Here is a 27,792-nt window from a genome sequence, read left to right on the forward strand (position 1 = left end):
TTTGAGTGTCCCCCATCGATAGTGTGGTCGCTCAGAAGGATCTGAATCCATGGACCATCCCCAACTCCTTTACCTAACTTGGAAATTCTTCACGGTGATGGGAAACGGTCAAATACATAGAAGGCAGGACTCGTCTGACAAGTGGAATGTAATTCGGCGTTTCCTTCGAGTAATGACGGCAATGGTGGCAGTTCAGCCCTACACTTGCCTCCCAATGGGTTCCGGGCTGCTAGGAGTGGATACCTCTGCACATAATCATCCTGGTATTCGTCATGTGGTACGAGCTCTCCCTGAAGCTAGGGAAACCTCGCTAGCTAGTGAATAAGGCTAGAATGCACAGAGCTTGCGAGTTAGCCGCCACCCGGGTGATGTATCATTGTTATAACAGTTCCAAGCCCCTGTTTCACGAAACTGCACTGATTAAATGAATGCACAGTACTTTGCATTAAACGTAAGACCGGACGAGACACTAGCTCAAGCCCTACATATTGTCGGGAAACAAGCGGTCAACTTAACAAATACACACCAAAGTTAAACGAGTTCTTAACTATCTAAGTTGAATGCGTTTATGCCTCGGTGTTATGCCAGAAATCGTCTAACCTTAGGGAAGAGCTATTTTAAAAAACCTATCAATTGTATTGCTAGCGCAACGGGTCGGCGGCAATGGCGTTTGAATTACGGGAGCATCCGCGGCTTCGTCGAGCCTGAACTAACTAGGTTAGGCACCATAGTACAGCATCTAGTGGCTTAGCGGCATATGTTCAACATATATAGCGTTATATTTCTAGTGCATGAAACGTTTATACGCTGAATATATATTAGAAATATAGCGCCACATACATTAGAAATATGTAAGACGAGTAAGGCTTAGCAGCTCATGCAATGCCAAGTAAGCACTAACGCGGCGGTATCTTCTCGCACGCACAGTAGCAAAGATTCTTGCTTTAGCAAGAATAAGTCTAGTTCTAAGAAATTCTCATTGTGCATCCTTGACCACTTAACGTACCCTGAGTGATCTTTACAAAGTATAAGCATATGTCGAACATGTGCTAAATATATGTGACATATGCTTAACATATACTAAACATATATTCAATAAGAAAATTCGGATAACTTAGATTAAAGGTTATTAAATATATATCGAGCCTATGTCAAACATATGATAAACATTTGCCATTAACGCTGTTTTCTGTCCCTGCGAAGCTCTTGCCAGGCCAGGCCAAGCCACCAGGCTCTGTACCTGGTCAGTGTGTTTTTTGTACCTGGTCGAGCAAATCCTTGCTTGGTCTTACTGCATGCATATATTGGCGTGACAAGGGCCCTGATTAGTTGTTGATCGAGCGTCAATCTTATCACCCTGTCGCTGACGGATTTGAGACTAGGTGTTCAGCTAGCCCGGTAGCAGTACTTACTCACTATAAAAACGCCCACTTTCTTGCATGCATAGGCGTTTTAGACCCACACTATGTTATGACAATACTAGGATAACTTCAATACTGCATTAATACATATTGCTAATAATGGGTTTCAGATGGCCTGGACTAACTGTATGAGAAAATGGTATGTCGCATAGTTCGGGATCCGGGGCTTGCAGCATGGCACAATGGAATATAATTATCTGCTGGATCTTCGTGTAGAGGACTAAGGAACTCGATCCTCCATCATATCTAGCACGATGCCTGGAGATATCGTACTTGGTGACTTGGCTTACGATGGCCGAGTCATTCTGTATATTATTAAAGGTGTGTTGTAGATTGTGTTAGGCCCCACGAGAGTTACTAAATAGTAATAGCGGATCAAACTAACTATATCAACTACATCAAACCATTGATATTGGTCGAAGAGCTCGGTCTCGACTATGTCATCGCAGTCATCGATACCAAGTCGTCGTTGTACTACAGTATCCATCCAGAACGATACGTGCCTGCCTTGAAAGACTGGTGCTCAGTCACGGAGAATGAAATTACAGTATTCGAAGGTACTGCTTGCCTGCAGTATCTTGCTGAACAATACGATGCCCAAGGGGTGTGGACCGGGAGGAACCCGGCTGAGAAGGCAGCCGTGCTTTCATGGACTGCATATCAGACTGCTGGACTTGGGCAAGCCCTCCCTCCATCGGAGCTAGTGTAGCGTGCTGACGCCAAGATCACCCGTAGGGCGACGGCAAAGTACTGGCTGTATTTCTTGAAAGGATATCCCAGTCGTCAAAACCCAGAAGTGCTGCCGAAGACTGTAGCCAAGTGAGTTGCGATGTGGTGATTTGTCAGCACCTGGGCATCCGCTGACCAACAGATTACACGAGAACTGTGTCAAGCAGTGGCAAATTCTGGAACAAAGACTTGCCCTCCCGAATCAGCAATACATTGCTCTTCCCGACAGACCAACTGTGGCAGATCTGTCTTATTTTCCATTCGCTATGCCCTGGATGTTTAAGTTTCTAGATGTAAACCTGCAAGATTATCCCAATATCAAAGGTTGGGGTGAGCGAATGGGCGATAGACCAGCCGTCAAGGCAGTGTTGGAACGTGGTCCTACATATGGCCATGACATGGATGAAAAATAATGTAGTAGTTTTTAGCCCCTTTCTAGAACGTATCGTAAGCTATGTCCAATCAGAACCTCGTTGTTTTTTCCATCAGGAAGGTCGGGATGCCACCACACTTCAATTGCCTCGGTCTCCGGGTCGGGGCGCATACACCAGTTCTTATAACCTTTTATAACGATATTATAGATCTTCGGATCCCATAGATACAGCAGTCAGCGAAAAAGGATTAGGGGACAGTGCTACCTATTTCTCCCGGGATACAAATTTCTCGATCATAGTCCAGTCAAGTGTACGCCTTCGAGAACACAGGGAGACCATAATCTACTAAGTGAACCCAATTTGCAGGTTAGTGCTTCGGCCTCATGTGTGAAGAGAAAGTTGATGGTCAGGGCGTTAGCAGAATGTATCGATTGGTGTTCGGAATCTTGGTTCTCTTGCTCTTAGGCCTTATCATACGCTGCTCCAGCTACCATAGGCGCATTTCGAGGCTAGCCAACAAGATCCTGTCTTGTACAATCAATGTAAGCTAAACTCAGAAGGCACAATCATGGCTAGGTGTGCTGACGCCAGTAAGCGATATCTCTTATTGATCTACCCTATCAACTCTCACGATAGGCTAAGACCGAAGCAGATACCCACCTGCCCGTATCAATGGCCCAATGGACAAGGTGACATTGCGAAGTTCCTAGAGGGTGAGAAGAATAGCAATGACTGGTTCGAACAATTTGGGAGCATCTACCGGATCTGGAGTGGTACAAATCCAGAGGTGTATGTTCCTCTCAAGAACTCAACACTTCGTAGCTAATTGTGTGCAGAGTTTTAACCAACCCAGATGACATAAAGACGGTATTCAAGGATTCAAACACGCATCTGAAAGCAATCAACAATGATGCAGGCTGGCTTATGAGTGAGCTTTTGGGCAAATGCCTCGGCCTGGTCAGCGGATATGAATGGCAACAAATATGCATTTCTACCAACGGCGCTTTTGCTCACAGTAGTGTCACTGCACATATTCCGCGAATAGCCAGCTTTACTGAACGCTTTTTTGCGAATGTGAGCTCCGTAGGAAAGTTAGATCAGGGTATTCTCAACCCAGGTGAGGACTTGAGGCTTCTACCTTTCTGGATCGTTGCCGACTACTTGTACGGCGATTTAACACCAGAAATGTGCGACAAATTACAAAAGTTGATCCCACTGCGAGACTCATTGTTTAAACGAGTCATTCAAGGAGGTCTGACACGATTTACCTGGAGCAAACATCTACCAACAAGCACGAACGCCGACTTGAAAAGTTTCAAAGCCAAGTGGAGAGATTTTAATAATGCTGCATATGAATCATGTATACTGGCGCGAGAGAACGTGCCGATAGTGCACATGTACGAGTATATGCAGTCTGGGTCGATCGGTGCCGACCACCTCTTACAAACCTTGGATGAGATGCTTTTTGCAAACTTAGATGTCACAATTGGTGCAATTTCATGGAATCCATTGTTCCTTGCGGCACATCAAAATGTGCAGGAAGAGCTTCGAAAGGAGATCAATGCTGCAAGAGCAAGCGATGGCTAGCATAGCCGTTGGAAGATGTATTTATTGAGCTCGGAGACGCTGTTAGCAGCTTCTATACTCGAATCTGCTCGTCTGAAGCCTTTGGCTGCATTCTCAGTACCCCAAGCTGCTCTAACGGACCGTGTGGTCGGAGGCTACGTGGTGCCAGCTGGGACTAGCTTCGTTGTGGACACCCACGCGCTCAACATTCGAAATCCGTACTGGGGAAGCGACAGCACCGAATATAGACCATCCAGATTCCTTGACCGCAATATTTCGGAGATGAGGTACCATTATTGGCGGTTTGGATTTGGTCCTAGACAGTGCCTGGGAAAACACATCGCTGAGCTCATCATCCGCACCGTAGTTGCTCATCTGATAGAGAACTATCAACTACGACTTGCCTCGCCGAGAACTTGGGACAAGGCCCCGAATGTATGGATCACGCAGGCCAACACCAATATCTACTGTGAGAGACTGAAGTATAAGTAGCCGATTTGCTAGTTAAGAAGGCAGTCAATTGACTACAAAAGCTACAAGCCCCTAGGCTACATACAGTGGAAATGGAATAAACAGGCACACATTGCTCGCTCGTCTATGTTTCTCGCATGCATGCTTAGAAATGGTGTACTAAAAAGATGTGGTAGACCAACACCTGATATATATGCGCCCGCAAATTCATGAGGGGTCGTTACTTTTTGGTTACATGATTTGAATGGTGAAAGCATCACAATACTAATGTCCATAAAGATATAACTTGTGAATGAAAAACTATCCTAACTTACAGCAGGAGTGGCGATGTTATTGCCAAACCTATAGATCCGTTCATTTTTGCTGCTTCGGCGATCACCTGTCGGGAACCGTGTCATGCGGATGGCGAGTCGCGCTATTCTAGTCTCATGACCGGTCATATAATATGCGACTAGCACTGGTTCCAAGACAGACTTTGTTCCATTTTCAAAGGTAAGAAAGCCACCATTCACAATTTTGAACTTAATGGCGCAGGGAACAGGCGCCGAGTCCTACGGGCGATCGCAGCATGATGCAACTGCCGCTAGCATCACCGAGGTCCTGCACGATGTCACGCAGAATTTGTCTGATTGCTTGAAGAGGCTTGAACAGCTAGGCCCAGGCTTGGCAGGGTCTATCCACCACGAACACTATCTTCCCGACTGGAGCAATACCAGGCATGCAGCTCAAGCTGTTGACACATTGCATAAAATCCAGGTGCTTCTCGACCCCCCGGTCTTAGTCCTTGCAGATCACTTCTTAGGTACGACGCAAATACCAAAACTTCCTCGGCCCAATTAACTTTGTTCAGGTTATACAAGAACACAGTGTCTCTGCGCTGCAGTGCAAAGCGGTATACCAGATTCCCTGGACAATAGAACAATGACGCTCGATGAATTGGCTAAAGCGACAAACTCGCGAAGTGATAGACTCGGCCAGATCTTGAGGATTCTATGTAATAGTGGCATATTCAGTCTAGACGAGGCGTCCGGGCAATACTCAAACACCCCAGCATCTTTGTTGCTACGATCAAATCACTGGACTCAGTGGCATAACTGGGTCCAACTGTATGGAACTCAGTTCTACGATATCGCGCGAGGGATCCAAGCGTCAATTCGCAAGGGCACAGTGAGAAGCGCGGCTCAGATCAATTACGACACCGACGACAACATGTTCTCCTTTTTCCATTCCCAAGGCTGGGTGCCTGAACTGCACAGAACCCTGGGTGGAGGCGCCGCCGCGCAGATGCCCGGAGTACTTGAGGATTATCCTTGGGACGAAGTTGCTGATGGTCTGGTCATGGACATTGGTGGCGGCGGAGGAGCGTTTATCACGGGCTTGCTCAGGAGGTTTCCGACTATGCAGGGCGGTATATTTGACTTGTCCCATGTGATTGACCACGTTCGCGGTTTCTTCCAGGCTGAAGGGCAATATGCAGACATTGGCAACCGCGTCCAACAGCAAAATTTGATCGCGGGTGACTTTTTCAAGTCTATTCCACAATGCAAAGTATACACTATGAAGTGGTGTCTTCACGACTGGAGGGATCCTCAAGTCGTCGAGATCCTCACCAAGATCCGGGAGAGCATCATCCTTGGTCCACAGAGTAGGCTCATCGTCTTGGAATCAAATTTGTCCAATGAGCACTCTGATAGATTGAGCGTTTATGGGGATATCAACATGATGATGACTGCCAACGGCCAGGAGAGAACAGAGAGACAGTGGAAGGACCTAGCAGAGAGTTCTGGCTGGAAGGTCATGAAGGTGTGGGATCTGAGAAGAGCGTGGGTCAAGGCAATGGACTTCAGACCTCTTTAAAATGCCTGAAGATAGAAGGGTTTCAAATCAATGCCAGTTATCCTTTACGTCCATAGTGGTGCAATTTCGTATGAATACTATTAGCATTCCAGCATAGTTAATGTCTCAGACTAAAGGTGCGCTCATTTCTACTTAATTTCCAACTATCCTTTGATCTCCACCTAAAATATTCACCGTTCTGTTCGTTTGGTAACTTTGACTCTCTGGGACAAATTTGGTATATTCTGTCCTTCGATCAAAGTTGGACTTGGTCGATGAGTGACATGACCATCCCATTCAATGTCATAGTCCAGGAGCAGAGTGGCCACCACCATTTTGACCATGCGCACTGCAAAGAATCTGCCAGGGCAAACGTGAGTTCCGTATCCCCACCTGTATTTGGACGCTATAATGAGTTGATCTGAAATTACATTCGTTACATGAGACGAGCTTACGCGAGGTTTGTCGGGTGCATTGCCGTTGCTCCCCTTGATGCGCTCGTGCTTTCTTCATTTTCGGATGTCTCTTGTGCCTTTGCAAATCGAAAGCCATCAAAATTAATCTCAGCATCGTTTTGCATTGCCATCGTGGGAAAACCAAAACGGGTCCCTACCGGCAGGGTCAGGCCATCTGGGAAGACGAATGGCCTTCCACAAACGGTGCGAGAAGATGTAACTACGATTGAACCATTAGCAAGAGGACATGGTACTTGATGCAAATAGGTGAATATGGATCGAGCTATTTCGATATCAGAGTATGACAGCTTCTTACTGGAGCCGGTAGGATATAGCCTGTTGATCTCACGAATAAAACTGTCTAGAAGCGGCAATCGGCCCAAAGCCTTTTCCGTCCAGTGACCAGTCTCTCCTCGTGCTTTCGATGCCTCCTGGACTAGCATCTCCTTGTATTTAGGCTCTAGAAGCAGCTGGAAGATGATATCAGTCACCAATCCGCCCGGAGCGGATGTACCAGCCCACAGGTTATGCATGAGCTCATCAAGGAGACGCGGAACATCGATCTCGCCTCCCGATGGAACCAGCATCAGGGACCATTCAATGGCGTCGAGTCTGTTCTGGGAACCTCCAGACTTTTGCCGCTCCTCTATGCGTCTCTGCAAGACCGGCCGTAGCATGCGAGTGCATTGCCTTAGCTTTCGTCGGTGCCAAGCAGCGAGCGGGTATGCAAGCCAATCGCGCAGGGGACCAAGGGGCAGCTTAACGATGATGAGACCAGTGAAAAAGATGGACATGACAAATTCTGTAGAGGTTTTGATGAAAGTTTCGTTACGACACAATTCCTCGCCAATCATGATGCGCGAGGCAGACCGATGGACGATGGCAGTGAAAAACTGTTGCGCATTGTGGCTCACTAACGTACTATAATCAGAAGCTTATTCTACGATGAATAACGCTATATCCTACTCACCTGGCTTTCCGTTCAACTCTGCATTGAGCGCATATTCAATTTCCTCTTCCACGATGGGTGTGAGTTGTGCTGAATGTTGATGTCAGTGAAAGGCTAAATGCTATGATATCTGGAATTGGCATACGCATCCGGGGATTGAGCCCCTTGGTAACTACCTGCACGGTCGAGTCGCTATCATAAAGATCCCCTACACTGGTATGTAGAAAGAATGCCTCGATTTCATTAGCTGGTATACCAACACATCTTCGTTGCTAGAGACCAATGCTCACATCGCTAATCGTCCTGAAGAAGCTCAAGTGGCCCCACTCAGCATCACGGAGGGATGAAAGGTACTTTGGAGGCAGAATTAGGAAGTCCTTAGCCCACCAGCGTACGGTGAACGGCTTTCCCGTTGGCTTGGTTATCTTGAACCTGTCAGTAGAGCTTCTTTTATGATACTCTTAGACGTACTTTCTGATACCCCTCCCATACAAGATCTTGTACATGTGACGGCCAAATAAGGGCTCGTACACGATTATCGAAAATCCTGGGGAATGCATCGTAAATATTGTTCTTTGGAGCAAAAGTGTACCAGACCACGGCGGCGATAGTGCCAAGAATTAACACAGACGGTGTCACATCCCCAAGTGGCTCGAAACTGATGAAGACCATTTTCATGGTGATGATTCGCTGGTTCAATATTACCTGAGTCGAGGTCTGCAAATTCTTGTCGCCTGGCCAGTATTGTCTTGGTGAGCTTGATTGCCTCTGAGCTATATCATAACCGCGTGTCTACGTTCTATAAGCTTGGAATGATTGATTGGAAGCCTTGTTCGCTTATGATTGGACCTGCCGCCGATCGTGCCATCCTTGCTGCAGGCAAGGTCGGGGCCCGAAACCAGCATAATGGGTACGATCATTCGAAGGAATAGCGCACACCAAACGCTACCGTGTGCGCGGCACATTATCAACTAAGGGTAAACTTGTCTTTGATGGCTGTTTTGAAAAAGGAGGTTTATTAGTTCTGAATTTGAATCAATAGCTGCGACATACGAATATATTCCATCATAGAGGCTTGTGTAGCATTTCAGTCTCATCATGCCTAGTAACAGCGACACAACGGCACAACACGATGCCATCCGGGAAGTAATGGGAGGCTTGGTAGTGTGCCCAATAGATCTAGAGACACCTGGTCTACGCATTTTGGATTCAGGCACAGGAGATGGTCAGTTCATCGCAGCATTGTTACAGAATCTTGCTCTAAACTTCAACAGGATACTGGTTACAGGACTTGCTTGCGAGGACCCCAGGATTAAAAGAAGCAACCCTTGTGGGAACTGATGTGACCAACGTGAAGTTCCCAGAGGATGGCACGGCGGGCCCTATCACCTTCCAGCTCCAGTCCATAACCGAACCCTGGCCTGATGAATGGCACGGGAGCTTTGATTTGGTACAGCAACGTTTAGTACTTGGGGCTTGTGGAAAATATCCATTTGCCACGGCAATCAAATCTCTCGCAGACCTCGTGAAGCCAGGTGGCTGGGTACAGCTGATCGAGCCAGATCAAACCTGCGGAGTTGAGGATGGCCCAGCTATGCGAGATTTTATCACGCTAGTCACTTGGGTATTCGAGCAAATGGGCGGCCACACCAGGTACGCCTACGATGTAAAGCATTGGCTCGAGGACGCAGGCATAGTAGATGTTGAGGAACGCAGCGTGCCGCTTTTTCTTGGTGCCAAGATTCTGGACGAAGACTTAGCCAAGCGTACCGCGCGCTCGACAGCAGATGCCATGCTCCCTCTACTCAGTTTTTTGGAAAGTAAGTCGGTTGTTATCATATCACTATCGTATAGAGCTGACATGACAATTGGTTTAGGGAAAGGGGGAGATCCACCTCTATCTGGTGACGAACTGAAAATGCTAGTGCCACGGCTGAATGATGAGCTCCTGGCGCGAGGTGGATTTTATCCTCTTCGAGTTATCACAGGCCGTGCACCTGAAAGAGAGTAGGCACCTAGCGTTTAAAACTTCATGTTGGTAATTATTCTTGTTCTATGAGCCTCGTTCGGCAAACGGTGTAGTTGTTAAAATAGTGTATGAGAGACTTTGATTCACTAGGCCATCCTCCAACCTCGAATAAGAACGGGCCGATTTGTATGGCGGTCCTACTTTCCGATCTATTCACGATCTAATTGACAGTTATTCTGTTTGTCCCGTGGCTCGTTCCGTTGACAGTTGAGGCAAGCTCGTTTTTAAGGTTATCTGCAGCGAGCGACCGCGCAATACCAGCACCAGCATTCGCTCCCATGAACATCGCCATAGGTATGATCTTGAACGGTGACCCACAATCTCCCGCCACAAAAACGCCCGGAACACTGGTTTGGAAGAAGGGGGGAACATTTTTTATGTCGCCTCTTTCGTCCAGTTCTAGGCCTAGTTGCTCGACCAGTGGTATATTGACCTTTGTTGACGGTTGATGAACAAGGAACTCCACTTCCTGGGAAGATCCGCCATCTAGCTCTAGTACTAGACCAGAGTCTGAGCGTTGGATGCTAAGCAGACGTCTATCGTCGAATGTTACACCCGAGTTCTTAATCTCGATTGCCATCTTCTCCTTCAAGGCACTGTCTCCGTTAGTAAATACAGTGACTCGCTCTGCGAACTTCCTGGTATCGCCAACCACCATAGCGGCATGGAACGGGCTGCTCAAGGCTCCATCGGCGAGGAGACCAGCGTGCTTAGACCCGCGATTTTCGTAGCCAAAAGTGAACATGCAGTGGAAACTGTTGGAGACCAGTCAGCGTTGTTTGAAGACGAAGTAATTTTCTCACATTCGCGCAGGATAGTTCTCCTCAAAGCCTGGGATGTCTGGGAAGATGTTCTGCTTGCCGGCTGCAAGTAATAGCTTTCGGCACTTCCAATGCCGTCCCTGCTCGTCTGTAACCTCAAATGCTTCTTGAACCTTCTGTATTGACTGTGCCTCGCCATCCGCGAATGTCACAAGGTCCGTCGCAGCTAGTTCGTTCCGTGTTGTGACGCGTAGCTCTTCAGCCTGACGGCCCTCCCATCCGATCACTGTATGCGTTGGCAGAGCCCATGAATTTCTCGGCTTCTGATTATCAAGGATTAAGATGGTGTGAAGCTGTCTATAGAGCGTAAGCGCTGCTGAAAGCCCAGCGTGTCCTCCCCCAATGATAATAACGTCGAAGGTTTTATCATGTGACATTTTGACAGCACGTTTGTGGTGTTAGAAAGCTGACATGCGACTGCTCAGCTTTGAAGGTCTTTCGTAGGGGGTGTGGGAGGCAGCGGAGTTTATTAATCCAGCCCGTGGTAATGGATTGCACCGTTGCAAGGTACCTTATCGGGGTATTAAGTCAAAACAGGCAAGCATATGCCAATACGCCATTTTATATACTGCTTATTTGTATAAGATGCTTGACAGGGGAGTGAAAAAGAAACACCACCACTGTAATTCCCATGGGTCCCGAATTATTGCAGTCATCCAATAAGTCGTTTCACGTGCAGCTCTATTAGCGTACTTGCCACTTTGAACACAGATCCAGTCTTGCCCATCTATTTCCGAGAGACGGAAGATATAGTCATAGTTGATCATGCTGTTATTAAACGTGAGAGCACATACTTTTGAGTTTATGCCTGATCTTGGTTCTATCGTCTACGTGGGAGGTGGTATGGGTACAAACCTATCAACATATGGCCCAAAGAGACTGAAAGGCAGAAAGTTTTCTTCGCCCATGCGCATCCGCAAAAAAGTATCTCCTGCCAAGGGAAGGCTGGTCCAGATGGACCAAGTCACCCAGATATATCCAACAACCCGAGCCAAACGGCGACTTTGGCCTATAGCTTGTGATCTCCTCAATCGCCTCCAGCACCATTGGCCGAAATCCTCTACTGTAATAACCACTGCCTGGCAGACAAAGAACAAGAAGAAGCCAATAACGAGACCACTTTCAGAAACATCCTCGGGCCGAGGCATCAGCCGCTGGGATAGGGCATGGAAAGTCCCCGATAAGAGGAATGCAAGATATAGTGTCGTATATGACGACCAGTTCGTACCTCTAGGAATACCCAGGGCGTCGATAACGGTATCGGTATAAGACGTCAAAATCTGAGTAAGAACAAAGTGTTAGTGAGAATTTTGTGGACTCTGTCTTCGTATAGGTCTTACATGACGAAGTTGTTGATGCCAGTATTTACCCCAGAATAACCGGACAGTCGTCACATCGGCGATAGACCCAAATGGAGGCGGCCAATCCTATTCAAATCAGTATTTCCTCGCCTAAGAGTTGAGTTCTGTGGCGTACCTCAGGTTTCGAGATACCAAGGGCTACCGCCACGATGGATAATTGGACGTACTGCATGCTAAGCATAAAGTAAGGCATGGCGGCGAAGACGAGTGTTTTTGCAAAGCTCCAGCGCCTGTCTGGATGCCTCAGAGTGAGGTCATCGCTCCGGATTGTCCCCACTACGCCGTTCGCATCTGTGAAAAAGAAGCGACGACTCAAGCTGAATAGGAGATCCGCAATCAAGAAGCATTTGATGAATTCCAAAGTTTGTAGAGCGAGGAACTTGGATTTCTTCGTAGTCTGGACTGGATGCACATTCTTAACTTGATGATTCCAGCGCACTCCACGCTGGTTGAGAATCAGCGCAAACGCCCATCGGATCTTCTGCCAGCTCAGTGCTCTGTATCCTAATGCTTCCTGTTTAGGACGGTCAATGCGCCAAAAGTCACCTTCAGGACCACTGGGGCCAGTGAAGAGCAATTTGGCAAGGGTTGCTAGATAATAGGACCAAGCAATGGAGAAGGGCTGTGCCAAGCCAGGGTCGTTCGTGAAGTGAGGATGGAGGTGCGTGTATACGGCAAGACCAACGATGAGGCCGGCGAAAATATGATTGCGGCACCTGAAAGGAGGTAGGATTAGGGCGAGAACTTGGACGGCGTATAGCGCTGCGTGTGGCACAATAGATGCTGAAGGTGCCCTAAGGCTCAGCGGGCGTGGGCTATCAATCTCAGTGTCCATAGTGGACTTCTACTCTGCTATGCCAGACTTGTGAAGGGTATTCCCTCTGATTTTCCACAAGCACCTGGTAGAAAGAGCATGATCTGGCTGAAGGCTCTATGGACACGTGGGGAACTGGCCAATAGGAATCAATGCTCGGTCCCCGAACTTCGGGCACCGAGCATCTTGGCGCAAGCGATTCCTTGCATCGCTGGAACAATAGCAATTCACCCCCATAAGCACTGTAGAAAAAAAAAACCCCCACTTAGAAAGGAAAAAGAGAACTTGTGGTGCTGGCATGGGATGGCCGATACGTTCATATATTAAAATGGGGTTGCGGGCAGAGTTGCACACCAATTACGGATGCCGCTACTTGGACGGGCTGCCAAGAAACTAGGTTAGACTAGCTGATAGCCAGCCAGCCGTCAATGAAACCTGCTCTCAGAGCTGCTAACAGAGCGCGTGCGTTTGATTTATGCTAATATCGTAAATTGGCCAAGCTTATTTACATATTCGTATACAAACTTTTCTAAATTGAATCGGAATAAAGCTCCGGGCTAGTTAGAGAGCTTCTATGATCCGATTGTTGTTCCGCTCCGAGAATTTGCCGCGTTAACACGCTTTTGACCAAGGGCTGACCAGCTGTCGCTAGTCTAGAGCAATAAGTGAAGTGACTTGGCCATTATTAGATACTTAAATTTAGGCAAGAGAAGGGATCGAAGCAATAGTAAATGTAATGACTACGGAACAGTCACGATAAGTAGGCGACGTAGGTGAGGTCGACGACGAAAACTAAAGACTTAGATTGGAACAAGACTACAAATTAACGGACTAACTAACGACGGGACGGACAGGACTGAAATATAGTGGCTGGCAGCCATAACGACTGGGCGATCGTTATAGCTTTTTACTTATATCTGGTTACTTTTCATCACCGAAACGGCTTTTAGTTTATGAATTAGGCTGAGCCGGATAATTTGGCCTGTTTACGCGAGTTTGTCATAATCAAAAATTTCTGATTTGGTTTGGCAGCAGCTCTGCCTACTCCATACACGAGGCGCCTAGATCGATGGTTTCAATAGAAGCAAGTTATGGTATCTTAAGCGAGGCTACTATATAGCCGACTGAACCTGCAATTTCTTGCACCCCTTTTTGTTTTCCACTCCATTCGATACAGCGTCAGCACTCACAGCTACCAGAGATCTCGTATATTGTCCAATTCATAGAGAAATACTCATACAAAAGCAGACCATTGGTCGCGCGTCTAGATTAACGTGGTTTCTGGGTTCTTCGCAGCAGTTACAGATTCTTACTACTGCTGAATTCACCTACTTGCCATTGTAAACCTAATTCGAACTGCTTTTATATCAGGCGTCCAGTTATCATTATCTCTCGATATTCGACACCTCTCCCCCATCCCCACGCCAAAGGGTACGAAAGCTCCTGATCGCCGGCGCTATGGCAGAGCTTCACCTATATCGTAACCAAGGCTCTCGATGGGTCGGATCTCTCAATTGAGCGGCAGCTAGGACTGGCTTAGAAGCGTACGATCTATGCCGAGAGGGCGTTCGAATAGCGTAAGTCGAGCTAGACGCTGATGGCCACAACGTTGATAGAAAGGATCCGGCGAAATCAACACGGAGGTGAAGGATACGACCTTAAGGGCCACTGAGTCCCGTCACCGTCAGCGCTCCGTATCGCAGGATAAGGCCCATACGAGGCGGGCCAGCAAAAGAATGCCTCCTCCGCCCTCCTATAACCAAGAATCCGCTTCTCAGTTTATCTAGGGCAGAGCGGGGATGCAGAGTTTTCTAAAAGCTATGGTCGTATATGCTTAGAATTGCTAGAATTAATGGATGTATTATTCATGTATAATCTCGATCAAGCATATCCAATTGAGTACTAAATTGAGATTATACTTATAAAGTTAATACATCTATATAAGTTATAGTTTGGAAATTGACGAAAACTGACAAAATGGCAACTTTTGAGTGTTTTCTAGATTCAAAATTGAAATAAAGTTAAATATAGTGATACGCTGGTTTACTGTATAATATAACGAAGGGGGGAAACTCTCCACCCAGGCTAGAAGAGCTGGTATCTATCAATAGGCCGGCGAGCGCTCCCGAATGACACCGGGAACGCGGCGTGCAGGGCCCCTAGGGGTTCCGCTGAACTTTTCTTAATAGTATATAAGATGATCAAGAACTACGACGATGAATAATGCCAAGCCGCGTGCTCCATGGTCATCAAGGAACTTTTTGGTGACGCGACCTCTACCAAGGTCCACATCAGCCAATACGTCAATTTGGCGTTGCTTGTTGATCGACTAGTCAAGTGTGGGAAATCTTTGGTGAAGAAAGATGCCGCGGCCGAGGCTCTGAACAGCTTGAGTGCGTACTACCAAGTAGGTTACCCAACAAATATTCTACTCAACGATCAAGTCCGGTATGCACAGGCTACTAAGAGCGGTGTCTACCTTGGATTGCACTGAAGCGCTTTATCGATGATATCACCATCGAGGTAGTCGAGGAGAAGTTGCTTGCTGTACTGTCGGACCTCCTCTCGCGTGTCGTGGTATCGAACATGGCAGACGCTAAGCTCGAAGCGGTAGCTGGGATGTCTATTGGCATAGATGGCGTCTTGATTTTTGTTTTCATGATTACTGTTGAAAAGGCACTCTGAAATATCAATGACCACACTCGATATTTGAGGTAAGCCATACTCGTAGGTGTCTCGCCAATCTGATAGCCACCAGGAGGGCGGCATTTCGTGAAGGCGAAGATATTCCCGTGGAGTCTCTTTCTATGGAAGAGGACTGAGTCTCCCGCCCAATATCGTGCCTTTAGTACACGCCACCGCCGAAAATTAATGCGCAGGGTGTCTGCCGTTCAGGTACGGTCAAGAAAAATATAAAGATCTAATAACTTTGATTGGAGAGCAGGATAGAGCAAGCAGTCAGGACGCTACCTTTACATATAGCAAACCTGTGGTCGGGCATTATTTGTGCTGGAATAGTGGCCCCAATGGCCAGGAACGGGCGAACACGCTCATGCCCAGTTGTGAAAATCAATACGAAAAGACGAAAAAAGGTTTGCTCTGCAAGTAACAGCTCGACAGTGGTACAATGTAACACTGTAATTGAATGAAGAACTGGGGTTAGGGATATTATTGTTCACTTACGCCATGAGGCGTATCATTACTTGTCTGAAGAAGTAGTTCCAAGTTCGTCCAGTATTGTAGTGAGAAGGATATTGCGAAGGTTATCTTTCAATTGGGAATATGCGGATAGCTGTTAGACTCTAATGTGCACACTTCAGGTCAATGATACACGCAGCCTAGTGAATATGATTATAATTTCGTTGTGTAGCTATTGTGAATTGAGCTGGGGGTATGTAGATGAAGTTAAATATCAACAAAATAAAGCAGACGGACCGAAGATGTATATCTAGCCGCTGAATATAACCAGTAATAGAATTTGCAATCTTTTCTACATGTTGCGGACACTTGAATGCGCCATAAGCAAGTCGGATACAATCCGACTTACGATTGGAATTTTGGCATGATGGGTCCCTTTATAACTCGAAGAGCCCAGGGACTGGAGCACATTATTCCCAGTCCCCAAACTCGCCTGCACCGTACGGGTTCCATTCCTGCCCAGGATAGGATGTAGCGCTCATCATGGGTAGATCGTCACCGTCATCATTGACGGCAGCAAGTTCAACTGGCTCATCCACAAGGATTTTCTCTTCTGGCTCCATCTGTTGAACTTGTTGCTGAGGTTGCTCTACCTGAAAACTACTCGTCCTTGAAATCTCTCCAGAGGCCAAGGCACCCGCAGCAAGGCCGGCTGCAGCACCATTGATGCCATTAGTCTGGCTCTCATTATGTTGGGTTGTTGGATTTTGAACAGGCACCTGATGCGGCCGTATTGCCTGTGAATCACGAGGGGTTGCATCATACAAATCCTCGTGATCAGGTGTATGATTATTCGCCCTGTCCACATTTACATAAAGGTCTGGGCTGGAAGCATGATGAGCCGGAGCAAGTCGTTGCCCAGATGGCTCAGGGCTCACACTGAAAGGCTTATGCGAGGCTAAGTCCGGGCTGAGTGAGGTGTTTCGAGGAGGGTCATCAACAATTGAGAAGCTGCTAACCACATGACGAATGCTGTGGTGCTCCGAGTTGGATGCGCCGGGTGGCGGTGATGGGGTGTGACTGACACTATTGGCAGAATGCTGGTCATGAGCATCCTGAACAGACGCAATCGGTGGCAGTGGAGGGTCTGCTAATTTACCAATAGCTGAGTTGATTGGAGAGAAAGTACGTGCTGAATCAGGAAGGGGCTGATTCTGCGGGGAGGCCGTGTCCTGGGGTTGAGGCTGACCAGGTGTTTGATCTACCATTGTGATAATATGCTCAGGCTGCGGCCTCAGTGTCTGTCTATGTTTGTTTTCGGCAGGGACCGACTCATCCTGTGACTGAGCCAAGATGTCCTGCTCGGACCCTCGGGCGCTGGGAGGGGATAAGAAGGTTTCTTGAGCCGGTTGCAGATGCGGCGATCCTTGTGTGTCGATACGGTAGGCCTGTGTTTGAGATGTAGCGCTCTGTGGCACTGGAGGCTGAGCGGTGCTAAATTGCTGCTGAGCAGAACTGATACCATGATGAGAATGCGGGCTCTGAGCGACGTTCCCTGCGGCTTGTGACAGAACTCGGCCTTGTGGGGGACCATAGGGTGACTGAGCCTGCTGCGACAAGGCTGGAGAGGGCAGTCGCGGATCAGTCTGAGATGTGCCAGTGTGCTGCGGTAACATCTGGTGAGAAATTTGCTGAGATGCACCCGTATGTTGAGGCATCATCAGTGACGCCTGCTGTGATGCACCAGTGTGCTGTGGCATCATAGGCTGAAATTGTGGCCCGAAATTCTGAGGCGGCGATCCCCGACCCACGTTGTATGGGCTAGTGGCTACCATGTTAGGCACGCCATAGCCATGGACTGCTTCGTATCCGCGAGGAATTGGCACTGAAGCATACTGGGGTTCCTGTCGCGGAGGCATTGTCTGACTTCGACTGGACTGCATCATGGGCATGACCGCGGAAGAGATCTGGCCATATCCGACCCGTGTCTGAGAGGGAAGCTGACCACGATCGCCAAGCATCTGTGGTGGCGGTACTTGGCCACGACCTGATTGAACAGATTGGGGAGGGCTTTGTGGATTACCCTGTTGCTGGCCAGGTGAGCCAAATGAGGCCTGAGGCAATGAATCACTTGGGGCCGGCTGGCCACGTCCAGCTTGAATTAATTGGTGCGGTGTTGGTTGTATCCCCTGAACAGGCTGATTTGGCTGGTTTGTTGTTTGGCCACGGCCTCCCTGCATAGCACCTTGCATCATTGGAGCATACATCTGCGATCCTTGAGGTGGTCGCTGTTGTTGTAATTGTTGTTGTTGTTGCTGACGCTGAGGCTGCTCCTGTTGCTTTGTTCGTTTGAACGCACCAAACAGTTTTGACGAAGTACTCTCTTTCTCCTTGTGTTGAGATGCCTGATTAGCAAGAGGTGGCTGGGGAGATGCTGATTCTCGTCTCTTATTGGCACCACCAAACAGCTTGGACATGGCACCTTTCTGTTCTTGCGATGGACCTTGTCCACCTCGGCCTGGGCCATGCTGTAACTGCTGCTGCTGCTGCTGACCTGAAGGACCAGGCATGTTTGGGGGCTGCGTAGCCGTGCGAGTGAAACCCCAGAGCTGAGATTGAACCTGTTGGGGTCCAGAGCCTGGCTGAACTGGATGACTATGGCCTGCATGACCGGGCTGTGCGTGAGTCTGAAGGATTGATTGTCCAAGCTGGCCTTGTGGCATGCCGCCCATCTGACCGGAAGGCATTCGTAATGGTTGGTCCGGAGTGGTGCCTTGTACCAGCTGTTGACCATTTGAGATTTGTTGGGAGAGCGGGCTGCCTTGTGGTTGACCAGGCTGCGATGAAAGCCTCCTTTGAAATTCCGGGCCACTTGGCATCGGCGCAGGAGACTGAGATGGATTTGGCAGGGACGGGTGCCGTATGTGTGGGGAATGAGTCGGTGTGCCGGAACGGGGGTCTTGATGAATAGAAGATGTCTCAATGGAGGCTTGCTGCCCATCGCCTCCAAACTCATTTGATAATCCCGGGCTCTTTGATGGTTGGGGCGGCCCTTCAGGTTTCGAAATTGATGTCTGAGAAGTGGATGCTTCTTGTTGCAAGGTTATAATATTGCCAGAAACTGTTCTAGAAGGGCCAGAGCCAACCGGCTTTCGATTAGGAGATGGTCGAGGAAGGCCGGAGGATCCGCTGACGCTTAGGTGGTCCTGAGATGATCGGCGGGAGAAATCATCTGATGGCGCAAGAGTCCTTTGGTGTTCACCAGACGGTGTAACAGGGTTCGATTGTAACGGCCTCCTGATATCATATTCCTCGGGTTTCAAGTTAGTCTGTGACCCTTGTTGAGGAGGAATACCTGGTCGTTGTTCTTGGTATAGTTGCTGTTGTGATGAACCTGGGTGTGCTTGAGTCGACAAATTTGTCTGTGATGGCTGTCTCGTCTCCAACATCACGCTTCCTTGACCTATAGCTGTATATACTTGTGGTATGCCGGGCTGCCCTGCTTGATGTAGAGAGTGATGTGAGCTTTGAGGGCTAGGTCCTCCAGGCCGCTGACCTTGCCATCCGGGATGATACTGCCCGGGAGCACCTAGCTGCCCTTGGGGTGGCACGCCTGGACCCGGCTGGCCTTGCGGAAAGCCTGGCTGCCCGGGGTATCCCATTCGCGGGGGAAATTGCTGCCCATTTTGCATAGATAATTGGCCAGGTGGCGGCGCCTGCTGTGGCCCTTGTGAAGCTTTTGAATCTTTGGTACCAGTCCCAGGCCGGTTACCGAACAGACCACCCAAGAACCCGCTTGTCGACGACTTTCTCTCCTTGCCATCTCCTGTATGCTGTTGTCGGAGAGGACCCATGGCCATGTTCGGTGGTAGTCCCATTGGGGGCCCCTGCACAGAGCCCTGAGTACTGCTACGAGTTCGGCCACCCGGCGGAGGAGGAGCCATCATGCCGGGTTGACCATACTGGAGAGGCGGCCCGGGTTGCGGCCCCTGATAGCCTGTAGGTCCGCCCGTTGGAGGTCTAATGGCGGCTTGCATGGATGGCCCACCAGGATGGACTAGCTCTGGTTTACCTCCTTGTGGATCGTCCTTAGGACCGCTCTTAAACATGTCTTTGAGCTCAGAAAGTCGCTTCTTGGATCCAGCACCGGCTTCTCCTGCACCGAAAAAAGTCTTCTTTTTCTCAGGTGGACCGAACTGTTGGGGCCCTTGTCCTGAGCTGGATTGCGTGTTAGGACCACTATTGCCCAAGTTGCTAATACCGAAGAATGAAGCCCGCTTGTGCTTCTTTTCTTGCGGCTCATCGGTCAATTCACTCGTTTCAGAGACAGAAACCTCATCGGTCTGGACAGAAGGCCCATCCTTGGCAATGGAATCAGATCTTCCACGGTGCGGCAGGAATTTACCGCCAATCTGGTTTAAAAGACCAGATTGAGATGGACGCCGATTATCTTCGTCCAAATCCTGTGTGGACGCTCTCGAAACGTTCATGCTGTCACGGCGTTGTTGCTGTGCATGTTGGGCAGCCGGGGTTATCTGGATCTGATCCTGCTGGACTTGTTGGACTTGTTGGACTTGTTGGGCTTGTTGGGCTTGTTGGGCTTGCTGGGCTTGCTGGGCTTGCTGGACTTGCTGGGCTTGCTGGACGGGAGACTGGTTTGAGCTTCCAGCCGGGAACAGACCGGGAAACCTTTGAGCAGACACTGGTGGCAAACCGGTATTACGCATCGAACGTTGTGGAGGCTGTGAAGGACCGCCTGGTGTAAGTAATTCAGTCTCTTTGTCTTCAGCATAATACCCTGGTTGTTGCATAGGAGGACTATTCTGCGCCTTCCTCGAAGAATTTAGGGGCTCGGATAAATGAGATTCTTCCAATTTCCATTGACCTTGCGGCGGGAACCGGTGAATGGGATTGCCGGCAGCCGGAGAAGAGGACATACCAGGTCGCATACCCATCTGCGCGAATGGCTGTCCTGGCGTAGGTGGAGACCCATTCTGGCTTTGCACAGTGAATTGCGACAACGCGCCCCCAGGAACTTGCGCGCCGCGACCCCCCGTGAGTTGTTGTACTTGGTATGGCCCAGTAGCAGGAGCATGCTGCTGCGGAACTATATTGCCGTTCTGCATAGCACTGCGATCGACTGGGAAGCCATGGACACCTTGCGGGGCGTAGGCACCATAGTCGTTATGGCCATTCATGTACTGCGTAGGAGGCAGACTTTGGGGCACTTGCTGTGTGAAAGTCTGTGGCTGTTGTGAGGATGCCTGGTTATATCGAGATTGACCAGGCACTTGCTGTCCATTTGCAGTCTGAAGATTCATGCTGGCTGGGATCTGAGGTACCGGTGGCACTTCCTCCTCTGAAGGCGCAGTTGGCGAATCGATGGATTCGCTGTCACTTTGGCTTTTCTTGTCGCCTAACAGACCAAAGGTCGACGTACGACGAATGGGTGGCAGCCCAACAAAAGAGCTTATTCGGGGAGCTTCCGCGGGGCCGCCTTCTTGCTGGGGGTATTGTAGCGGCGATGCGACCGGCCTCTGACCCGTCAGCGGCGCCGTCATACTTCGGGGCGGTTCACCGAGTGGCTCTGGTAATTGCACTGTTTCAGGTTCCTGACTAATGATTTCTATCCAATCGTCCGATCTATCGTCGGTGCTTAAACGCGCTGCATCACTGATAGTCGAGTCCGTCGCAATGGCAGCGGCTGGCGGTGGCGAGGGACGCGCTTGCACGGGTGTTACAAGCTCAAAATCCTCCTCTTCGACGAGCGGCGTAGCCGTGTAAGGATCCCAAGTTGGCTGCTGCTTGCTGATGGGGAGTGGCTTCGGCAACGGAGGCACAGGCGGTGGAGGGGACTCGTTACGCTCGAAGTAAGACTGATGGCGATGGAGCGATGCAGACGACGATGTGGGAATAGGTGACGCTAATCCGATGTCTGGTGGATTGTGGGGAGCGGGTACGACCTCGAAAATTGAGCTGTTGCGCCTGGATTGAGATTGCGACTGCGGTGGCGGCAATGACAAGCGTCGATCACCTGTCGTTGTCGATATCCAAGAAGAGGGACGGCTGCGACTGACACGCGATAATGGAGAAGGACGGGAGCGGGAAGGCGAACGTGAAGAGTTTCTTGACAGATGCAATGGCGGAAGACGGAAGCTGAACCTAGATCTAGAAGACAGGGTCGCATACGGCTCAGCACCACAGGTGAGATTGCCAGAATTATCAGTGCTAGGGACAGAAGCGTGGGATGCGGCACGAGCGTTAGGATGAGCTGATGATGGTGCTGGCGCTGCAGGTGCCCTGTCGTTGGGTTTTAGTGCTGCCGTGCCGGGCGGCCGCTGCGTGGTACTACTGGCTAGATTTGCGGCTGGCAACACTGTAGATGTAGCCGTAGCTAGAGCTGGAGACGGGGGCCTGGTAGACTTTGAGTCCCGGTGGACGAGGTGCTGTATTAGCGAAAATGAGGAGGAGTGAGCATGATAATTTGGGTGGACCTCTGAGCCTTGTCGGCTCTGTGAACGACTCCCGATTAAGCTAAAACCCCAAGAGGAGCGCCGACCTTCATTTCGTGTCTTAACTGTTTGTGACGTAGCCCGGGGGGGAGAGCCTAACCGTGCATGCAATTGTGGTTCTTTGGAGTCCTAGACAAATAAATGTTTCTATTAATATCTCAAGCTCTGCATTGGACAAACGGAGACAGCGCGGGGCAATGGGTTGGCATTGAAAAGAAAAAAAAATCCGCCGTGGAAGCAGAAAGCAGAAAGCTGAAAACGAGATGAAGAGACAACCAAAAAAAAAAAACCAGTGTTGAGATATAACAGTACTACTGAAGCCACTCGGGACGGAAACGAAATGTGTCGAGGTAAGCAAGGCAGGCAGGCTGCTAGACTAGATTGAAGGATTCGTGCTTGATGCAGCTTGCAGCAGCAGCATCAGCGTGTGGAGGGTATGGATGCAATGGATTGCAATAGAGCCTGAGGCGATGGATCAGCCCCCAGTGTCGGGTCCATTAGCGCCAATAACAGCCAAAGCCACCCGTTGCACAGTGGAATTGATTCTCCATATTATTGGTGCACAGGAGCCCCGTTTTTCTTGTGCGAATGGAACACAATTATGGCGCTCTTAGCCGAGAAAGGATCATTGATCCTTTTCTCGGGAAGCTGAGCAGAGACAAGATAAAATTACACTTATCACCTGCCCCCAACGTGCAAGCGGCCCAAGTCTGCTCGTCAAGTATGGGTATGGTGTGTGATTGATTGATTGACTGATTGATTGATTGATTAAACAGGGGAAACGTCGCCAATTCGAAGAAGAATAGTAAAATAAAATAAAAGAAGGTTTGCGCCAGCCACTATGAGTGTTCTCAAATCAAATGTGCTGTCTCCGTATCAATGAGAGAAAAAATATTATGGAAATACCTTGTCGCCAGAACCACGAAGCTTGTCTTTGCCCTTGTTGAACAACTTCAGTCCAGATTTCATACCCGCCTTCGTAGCTTTGTTTCCAAACGAGCCCGCTGCCTGCAAGAACTCTTTGCCCTTGGTCCCTACTTGATTTTTAGATGTTCCAAATCCGCTCACGGGTTGCCGACCGGACGACAAGGCATTACCCGTAGATTGCCGCACCAGGCCTGCCGGCGCCGACGCCAGCTTGTCGTTGCTCGCGTTGAGGTACTGCTGGTAATATGGCTGTTGAACAGGTGGTTGTGTGCCTGTTGGCGATGATTGCAAGGGTCCATGCCCAGAAGCCGCCGTGGCTGCTATGCCAGCAGAACTCGCGGAAGATGATGGCAATGGCTCGTGGCCCGGTTGACCTTGCATATGCTCCAGCCAATTGGACAGACCCGATTCCATAGCTGTGTATTGTGTTCTTGTCTCGTCGAACTTTTGTATTCTAAGCGCTGGCGATGGTAAACTGAGTATCTCCCGCCAGCCCGTAATGTTGACGAATTTTGGTGGCGACGCCACTGGATTGGCACTATCTAGCACTGGTGAGGCCTCACGGGGCGTTCTGGTGGCAAGGGCCGGATGCTCCTCCTCGGGACTCGGCGACACCGGGTTGGAAGAAACTTGGATGAGAACCTTCTCTTCCGCGAGTGACAAACGTCTGTTCTTGTGATCAGTGACTCCAGGGCTTCGTTCCGACGACATGACAGATATAGGCGACGGTGGCTCGATCCCGGCGATACCTAGGCCCCCTGGGGTATGGCTGCTGACCAGGGAAACCTGGTGAGACATGGTACCTCCATTGTCAGGCTCGATTTGCAAGGCCAGAGCTGGCGTGTCTCCGTGGACGGTGGCACTCGTAGCGGTCGAAGTTTCCGCACTTTCGTGCACTGCTTCTGATACTTGGGCGCGAATAACTGGCGCCTCGACCGGGTTGACATCACTTTCTTCTGCTAACTGCTCCCACGAAAATCGTCTCTCCAAAACCGGCCCCGTCGCCGAACTTGTTTGTTCAATACTCGTGGCTGCTACTGGAGGCGGGTGTCCCTCTAAGGCAGGAGTCTTGACTGACCTTGACTCCGGAAGAGCTGGTGAAGTAGTGCTGCCTTCGTCTCTCCAAACTTGGCTGGTGTCCCGCAACGACTTGTCTTCATTGAGACCCATGTAATCATCGTAAACTCCGGATAAATATCTGCTCTCTCGCGTCAACTCTGGCGAGGGCGCTGGAAGTGACTGGTCAGCACCCGACGGAATGGTGGTAGAATTTGCCAGGGCCGAGTCTACTGGACTAAGCGATTTGATGATATCTTCCCTGAGCTTATCGCTCTCGTTTGGAGACGATGTATCCATGGAACTCATGGTGAAGTTTCGAGGGAGAAAATCAGGCGCTACAAATTCGGATGATGAGGTGTCACCGCGTTTCGGGTTCAATGGCGCAGTTGGAGTGAACCCAGATGCCGTAGTTGCCGTTCGTGGGTAAGTTGAGGATGAGTATTTCGATGGAGAATCTCCTGAGCTTGGCGCTCCAGAGATTGCTGTATCTTGATTGACTAGTGGCGGTGCGTTGGACGAAGATAGAGGGTCTGGCGTGTGCAGCGGTGGAAGGGCTTGCGGTGTCGGAAGATGCTCTGGACGGCCCGCAATCACCTCGTCGGCCATTGCTTGGTCATGTCTGCCCGTGGTATTGCCAAAATCATATTCACTAGCCCCTGACATCGTGTGGGGTTTGGGAATCGTGTTCGGGGCAGAATTAAGAGAATGAGCATGTTTCACGGTTGTTGTAGGCGCAATGTCGCCTACTGCCAAGTCGGTAACAGGCCAACTTTCCGAGACATCTTGAACAGGAGATAGTTGCGATATTGTAGGTTCTGGCCGTTCCATAGGCGTAGGTGTTGCCGAGCCAAAGTTTGTAGTTTCTGATACCCACCCACCAGGTATCGAGGGTCTGGACGGCTTTGTTCGTTCCTTGACGGTTGCGTCAGGGGATGGTGGAGAGAATTGTGAAGCAGCATTCTGACCCTGCGATCCGGGGTATTCGGAGATCTCGGAAGGAGGCGATCGTAAAACTGTCGTATCCTCGTCGCTGAGCGCGGGGCCCTCGATCAAACTTGATGCTCCATGCACATCATTGCCGACATTACCTTGGAAATTCTTCGGGGGTGTCTTTTCCGAACTGTCAGGAACGCCATCGCTCGGCTGTAATGTCGAATCGGGCTGGATGGAGGCTTGATTTGCCTCGGTCTGTTTCGAGTCTACGCCGCGGTGCTCCGACCTACTACCAAAAAGCGTTGCTTGTGCTGGCTCCTCTGTATCTGGAAACCCTGGCGCCGAAAACAAATCAGTTCCAAATCCTGACATGCGCGTCAAGTCGGGTAGCCTGGGACTCATCGATTTTCGACGGTCCTCGGAACTTTTAAGAGGTTGGTTCCTGCTAGACAAGACTACGGGCGCTGCTATGTAAGGGGAAGAGAAGACTTCTTCCGGTTTGGTGGTTGGCTCTGGTGCGGCTGTTTCCGCAGGATATACCTTGTCAACATGATGGGTCAGACGGTCGAGGCCGTACTCACTCTTTCTCTCGGCGACAGGAGTAAGCGTTGACTTGAGCCCACGGGAAGCCTCCGAATCATCCTCTCTGTCGAAGCTAGTGCGCATTCCTTGTATATTGTCGGTAGAGTCCATTGACCTGCGCTCCTTCTCCTTCTCCTCTTCCATCCTACGGTAAATGTCAGCTGGGCGAATAAAGGGCAATGGTTTGTTCGGTGTGCCAGCTGAAGCAAGAGCTTGGTATTCCGGTGAATCTGACCTTTGTTGATTCCAAGGTCGACCGCTCGAACCAGGGCGAGATCCTGGCCTACTTCCCGATGCATCGTCTTGTTGTCCCATGCTACTTTTGCGTGGGGGGAAGCGGGAAGTCGATACCAGGGCAGCATTCGTCGGCGCGGGGGCCGGCGACCCACGGCCGCGGTCTTGTGTAGCTGGCGAATAGTCTCTCCGACCTGGGTATCCAGGTAGCGATGGAAATGGCCTCGAGGTCGCAGACTGTGGTGATATCACCCTTTCTGGATATCTATGGTCAGGTTCGTTAAATGTCGACAGGTCCGTGTAGGGCTCGGTCTCGATGGGCTCGGGTTGCTTTACCGGCGTCGGCTGCTGGGTCTGGATGTGCAGTGCGGGCGGGCCGCTAGGATTCCTTCGTCCGAAAGACTCTCCTCTGATATGGCCGAACGTGACGGCTGGCTGAGAGACGGCTCGGTTGCTTGACGATTGCGGCGTTGGAAGCTGCGTCGCTTGTCCGATTGGCCTAAGTCCAGCAGTTACCCTCGAAGGCGGCTGTGGCTCTTGAGGTTCTTCGTCATCGTCAAATTCGTTGCCCCAATCGTCACCTCCATAGTCCTGCTTCTTTGCCTCAACCCACTTCCTCGTCTTTGTGCGATTCACATTTGTCTGAAAGGCATTGCCAGGGGTGCTGGGTGTCCTAGGGCGAGAGCCGTCAGCGACGCTGTTGTAGACTTTGCACGCGCGCGCGCGCGCGAATAGAGCTAACCCAACTTACATCGGCGAGGTATTCCGATAGATATTGTTGTACGTGCTATCGTCCATTTCGACCGGCAGTACTCAGCGAAAGGAGCACCTAAAACGACATCGCCGACAGCTTCAAACGGGAAGAGACAAACCAAACGGAGAGGACCCTTGAAAGGAGAAAGATGCGCAGCTCTCCGAGTCCAGTTTAAGTTTAGGTTCGGAACACAACGTATGTCGAAGGCTGTGCTAGAGATCCGCCCTCCAGCGCTGGCTGAATTGAATGGGGTTCGTGTTGTACGCTTATCACGTCCAGAGGCGGCTGGCAGAGCAGCGCCAATTAACTGGGGCAAACGGATGACGTGGAAGGGATAGATCAGCTATTTAGGTACAAATGGACATTTGAGTGTGTGTAAGTGTATACATATACTACAACAATCTATTATGGAGTGGGATGGAATGCAATGCTGTTTAGACTACAAAATGTTGACAACAGGAATGAGGAATGGGATATTGTCAACGTGACAGATGCCCTGTTCTCTGATGTTGTTGAAATCCATGAGGAAACGGGGCAACTGTCCCACATTCATCTGATCATCAACAAACTTGGAAGAGGCGGCACATGTGGTGACGATGGCGAAATGCGGGCGGGAGCCGGCGTTATTTTTTATTATTATCAAAATGCACTGCCATGTGGATAAGTCGCCCGCAGAAGCCAGACTGGGCAGTAGTGTGGTTACATACATAGTACATAGTAGTTGGGGGGCATTAAGGCCTGCATGATAGCGGCTCAATGATGCCCATTCCTTGCCTCAACGCCCTGACAGCACTCTCACCTCCAAAATTATGATTATGATTATTACT

The 27,792-nt window shown here is 49.8% G+C and overlaps 9 protein-coding genes across 9 annotated transcripts; 5 read left to right on the forward strand and 4 right to left on the reverse strand.

The window, feature by feature from the left end:
• Window positions 1-1,572: 1,572 nt before the first annotated feature.
• BKA67DRAFT_555289 (glutathione S-transferase) lies at window positions 1,573-2,581 on the forward strand. Its single transcript, XM_046102066.1, has 4 exons — window positions 1,573-1,742; window positions 1,793-2,099; window positions 2,157-2,240; window positions 2,293-2,581. Exons 1-4 carry the CDS (start codon window positions 1,676-1,678, stop codon window positions 2,561-2,563), a joined length of 729 nt encoding a protein of 242 aa, XP_045961680.1. The 5' UTR covers window positions 1,573-1,675; the 3' UTR covers window positions 2,564-2,581.
• A 511-nt stretch (window positions 2,582-3,092) lies between these two features.
• BKA67DRAFT_655719 (cytochrome P450) lies at window positions 3,093-4,111 on the forward strand (the record flags this gene model as incomplete). Its single annotated transcript, XM_046106809.1, has 2 exons — window positions 3,093-3,313; window positions 3,361-4,111. The coding sequence occupies 2 exons, from the start codon at window positions 3,093-3,095 to the stop codon at window positions 4,109-4,111; spliced, it is 972 nt and encodes a 323-aa protein (XP_045961681.1).
• Window positions 4,112-5,061: 950 nt separating this feature from the next.
• On the forward strand, window positions 5,062-6,498 carry BKA67DRAFT_555291 (O-methyltransferase-domain-containing protein). Its single transcript, XM_046102067.1, has 2 exons — window positions 5,062-5,363; window positions 5,412-6,498. Exons 1-2 carry the CDS (start codon window positions 5,087-5,089, stop codon window positions 6,416-6,418), a joined length of 1,284 nt encoding a protein of 427 aa, XP_045961682.1. The 5' UTR covers window positions 5,062-5,086; the 3' UTR covers window positions 6,419-6,498.
• An 11-nt stretch (window positions 6,499-6,509) lies between these two features.
• BKA67DRAFT_555292 (cytochrome P450) lies at window positions 6,510-8,579 on the reverse strand. The gene is made up of 7 exons (XM_046102068.1): window positions 8,273-8,579; window positions 8,092-8,226; window positions 7,947-8,034; window positions 7,823-7,891; window positions 7,169-7,765; window positions 6,853-7,072; window positions 6,510-6,790 (listed from the first exon to the last, which is right to left on the reverse strand). The coding sequence occupies exons 1-7, from the start codon at window positions 8,477-8,479 to the stop codon at window positions 6,589-6,591; spliced, it is 1,518 nt and encodes a 505-aa protein (XP_045961683.1). The 5' UTR covers window positions 8,480-8,579; the 3' UTR covers window positions 6,510-6,588.
• A 198-nt stretch (window positions 8,580-8,777) lies between these two features.
• On the forward strand, window positions 8,778-9,812 carry BKA67DRAFT_673257 (S-adenosyl-L-methionine-dependent methyltransferase; the record flags this gene model as incomplete). Its single annotated transcript, XM_046108727.1, has 3 exons — window positions 8,778-9,026; window positions 9,076-9,621; window positions 9,679-9,812. The coding sequence occupies exons 1-3, from the start codon at window positions 8,900-8,902 to the stop codon at window positions 9,810-9,812; spliced, it is 807 nt and encodes a 268-aa protein (XP_045961684.1). The 5' UTR covers window positions 8,778-8,899.
• Window positions 9,813-9,840: 28 nt separating this feature from the next.
• BKA67DRAFT_555294 (uncharacterized protein) lies at window positions 9,841-11,168 on the reverse strand. The gene is made up of 2 exons (XM_046102069.1): window positions 10,634-11,168; window positions 9,841-10,585 (listed from the first exon to the last, which is right to left on the reverse strand). Exons 1-2 carry the CDS (start codon window positions 11,026-11,028, stop codon window positions 9,991-9,993), a joined length of 990 nt encoding a protein of 329 aa, XP_045961685.1. The 5' UTR covers window positions 11,029-11,168; the 3' UTR covers window positions 9,841-9,990.
• Window positions 11,169-11,418: 250 nt separating this feature from the next.
• Window positions 11,419-13,147, reverse strand: BKA67DRAFT_555296 (membrane bound O-acyl transferase family-domain-containing protein). Its single transcript, XM_046102070.1, has 3 exons — window positions 12,128-13,147; window positions 11,992-12,078; window positions 11,419-11,931 (listed from the first exon to the last, which is right to left on the reverse strand). The coding sequence occupies exons 1-3, from the start codon at window positions 12,845-12,847 to the stop codon at window positions 11,479-11,481; spliced, it is 1,260 nt and encodes a 419-aa protein (XP_045961686.1). The 5' UTR covers window positions 12,848-13,147; the 3' UTR covers window positions 11,419-11,478.
• Window positions 13,148-15,068: 1,921 nt separating this feature from the next.
• Window positions 15,069-15,511, forward strand: BKA67DRAFT_532662 (uncharacterized protein; the record flags this gene model as incomplete). Its single annotated transcript, XM_046099565.1, has 2 exons — window positions 15,069-15,233; window positions 15,323-15,511. 2 exons carry the CDS (start codon window positions 15,069-15,071, stop codon window positions 15,509-15,511), a joined length of 354 nt encoding a protein of 117 aa, XP_045961687.1.
• A 653-nt stretch (window positions 15,512-16,164) lies between these two features.
• BKA67DRAFT_555301 (uncharacterized protein) lies at window positions 16,165-26,364 on the reverse strand (the record flags this gene model as incomplete). The annotated part of the gene is made up of 6 exons (XM_046102071.1): window positions 16,165-20,075; window positions 20,112-22,605; window positions 23,383-23,408; window positions 23,448-23,502; window positions 23,545-23,777; window positions 23,808-26,364. Coding segments are annotated over 6 exons (9,006 nt in total), but the record flags the coding sequence as incomplete, so codon positions are not given.
• Between the last annotated feature and the right edge of the window lie 1,428 nt (window positions 26,365-27,792).

Source organism: Truncatella angustata (assembly GCF_020726525.1).
Source record: "Truncatella angustata strain MPI-SDFR-AT-0073 chromosome Unknown BKA67scaffold_2, whole genome shotgun sequence".
Taxonomy (NCBI): Eukaryota; Fungi; Ascomycota; class Sordariomycetes; order Amphisphaeriales; family Sporocadaceae; genus Truncatella; species Truncatella angustata.

What these genes read in the sequence shown, in the direction of transcription:
- BKA67DRAFT_555292 (XM_046102068.1), bottom strand. Translation starts at nt 8,479, where the DNA reads ATGAAAATGGTCTTCATCAGTTTCGAGCCACTTGGGGATGTGACACCG. An exon ending in AGAGTTGAACGGAAAGCCAG is followed by an intron (nt 7,766 to 7,822) that starts GTGAGTAGGATA and finishes ATAGTACGTTAG; the next exon opens with TGAGCCACAATGCGCAACAG. An exon ending in ATGCACCCGACAAACCTCGC is followed by an intron (nt 6,791 to 6,852) that starts GTAAGCTCGTCT and finishes GTCCAAATACAG; the next exon opens with GTGGGGATACGGAACTCACG.
- BKA67DRAFT_555291 (XM_046102067.1), top strand. Translation starts at nt 5,087, where the DNA reads ATGGCGCAGGGAACAGGCGCCGAGTCCTACGGGCGATCGCAGCATGAT. An exon ending in CCTTGCAGATCACTTCTTAG is followed by an intron (nt 5,364 to 5,411) that starts GTACGACGCAAA and finishes AACTTTGTTCAG; the next exon opens with GTTATACAAGAACACAGTGT.
- BKA67DRAFT_555289 (XM_046102066.1), top strand. Translation starts at nt 1,676, where the DNA reads ATGCCTGGAGATATCGTACTTGGTGACTTGGCTTACGATGGCCGAGTC. An exon ending in CATTCTGTATATTATTAAAG is followed by an intron (nt 1,743 to 1,792) that starts GTGTGTTGTAGA and finishes AAATAGTAATAG; the next exon opens with CGGATCAAACTAACTATATC. An exon ending in TATCAGACTGCTGGACTTGG is followed by an intron (nt 2,100 to 2,156) that starts GCAAGCCCTCCC and finishes GATCACCCGTAG; the next exon opens with GGCGACGGCAAAGTACTGGC.
- BKA67DRAFT_555296 (XM_046102070.1), bottom strand. Translation starts at nt 12,847, where the DNA reads ATGGACACTGAGATTGATAGCCCACGCCCGCTGAGCCTTAGGGCACCT. An exon ending in TTGGTATCTCGAAACCTGAG is followed by an intron (nt 12,079 to 12,127) that starts GTACGCCACAGA and finishes TGATTTGAATAG; the next exon opens with GATTGGCCGCCTCCATTTGG. An exon ending in GGCATCAACAACTTCGTCAT is followed by an intron (nt 11,932 to 11,991) that starts GTAAGACCTATA and finishes GTTCTTACTCAG; the next exon opens with ATTTTGACGTCTTATACCGA.
- BKA67DRAFT_555294 (XM_046102069.1), bottom strand. Translation starts at nt 11,028, where the DNA reads ATGTCACATGATAAAACCTTCGACGTTATTATCATTGGGGGAGGACAC. An exon ending in GAGAACTATCCTGCGCGAAT is followed by an intron (nt 10,586 to 10,633) that starts GTGAGAAAATTA and finishes GGTCTCCAACAG; the next exon opens with TTTCCACTGCATGTTCACTT.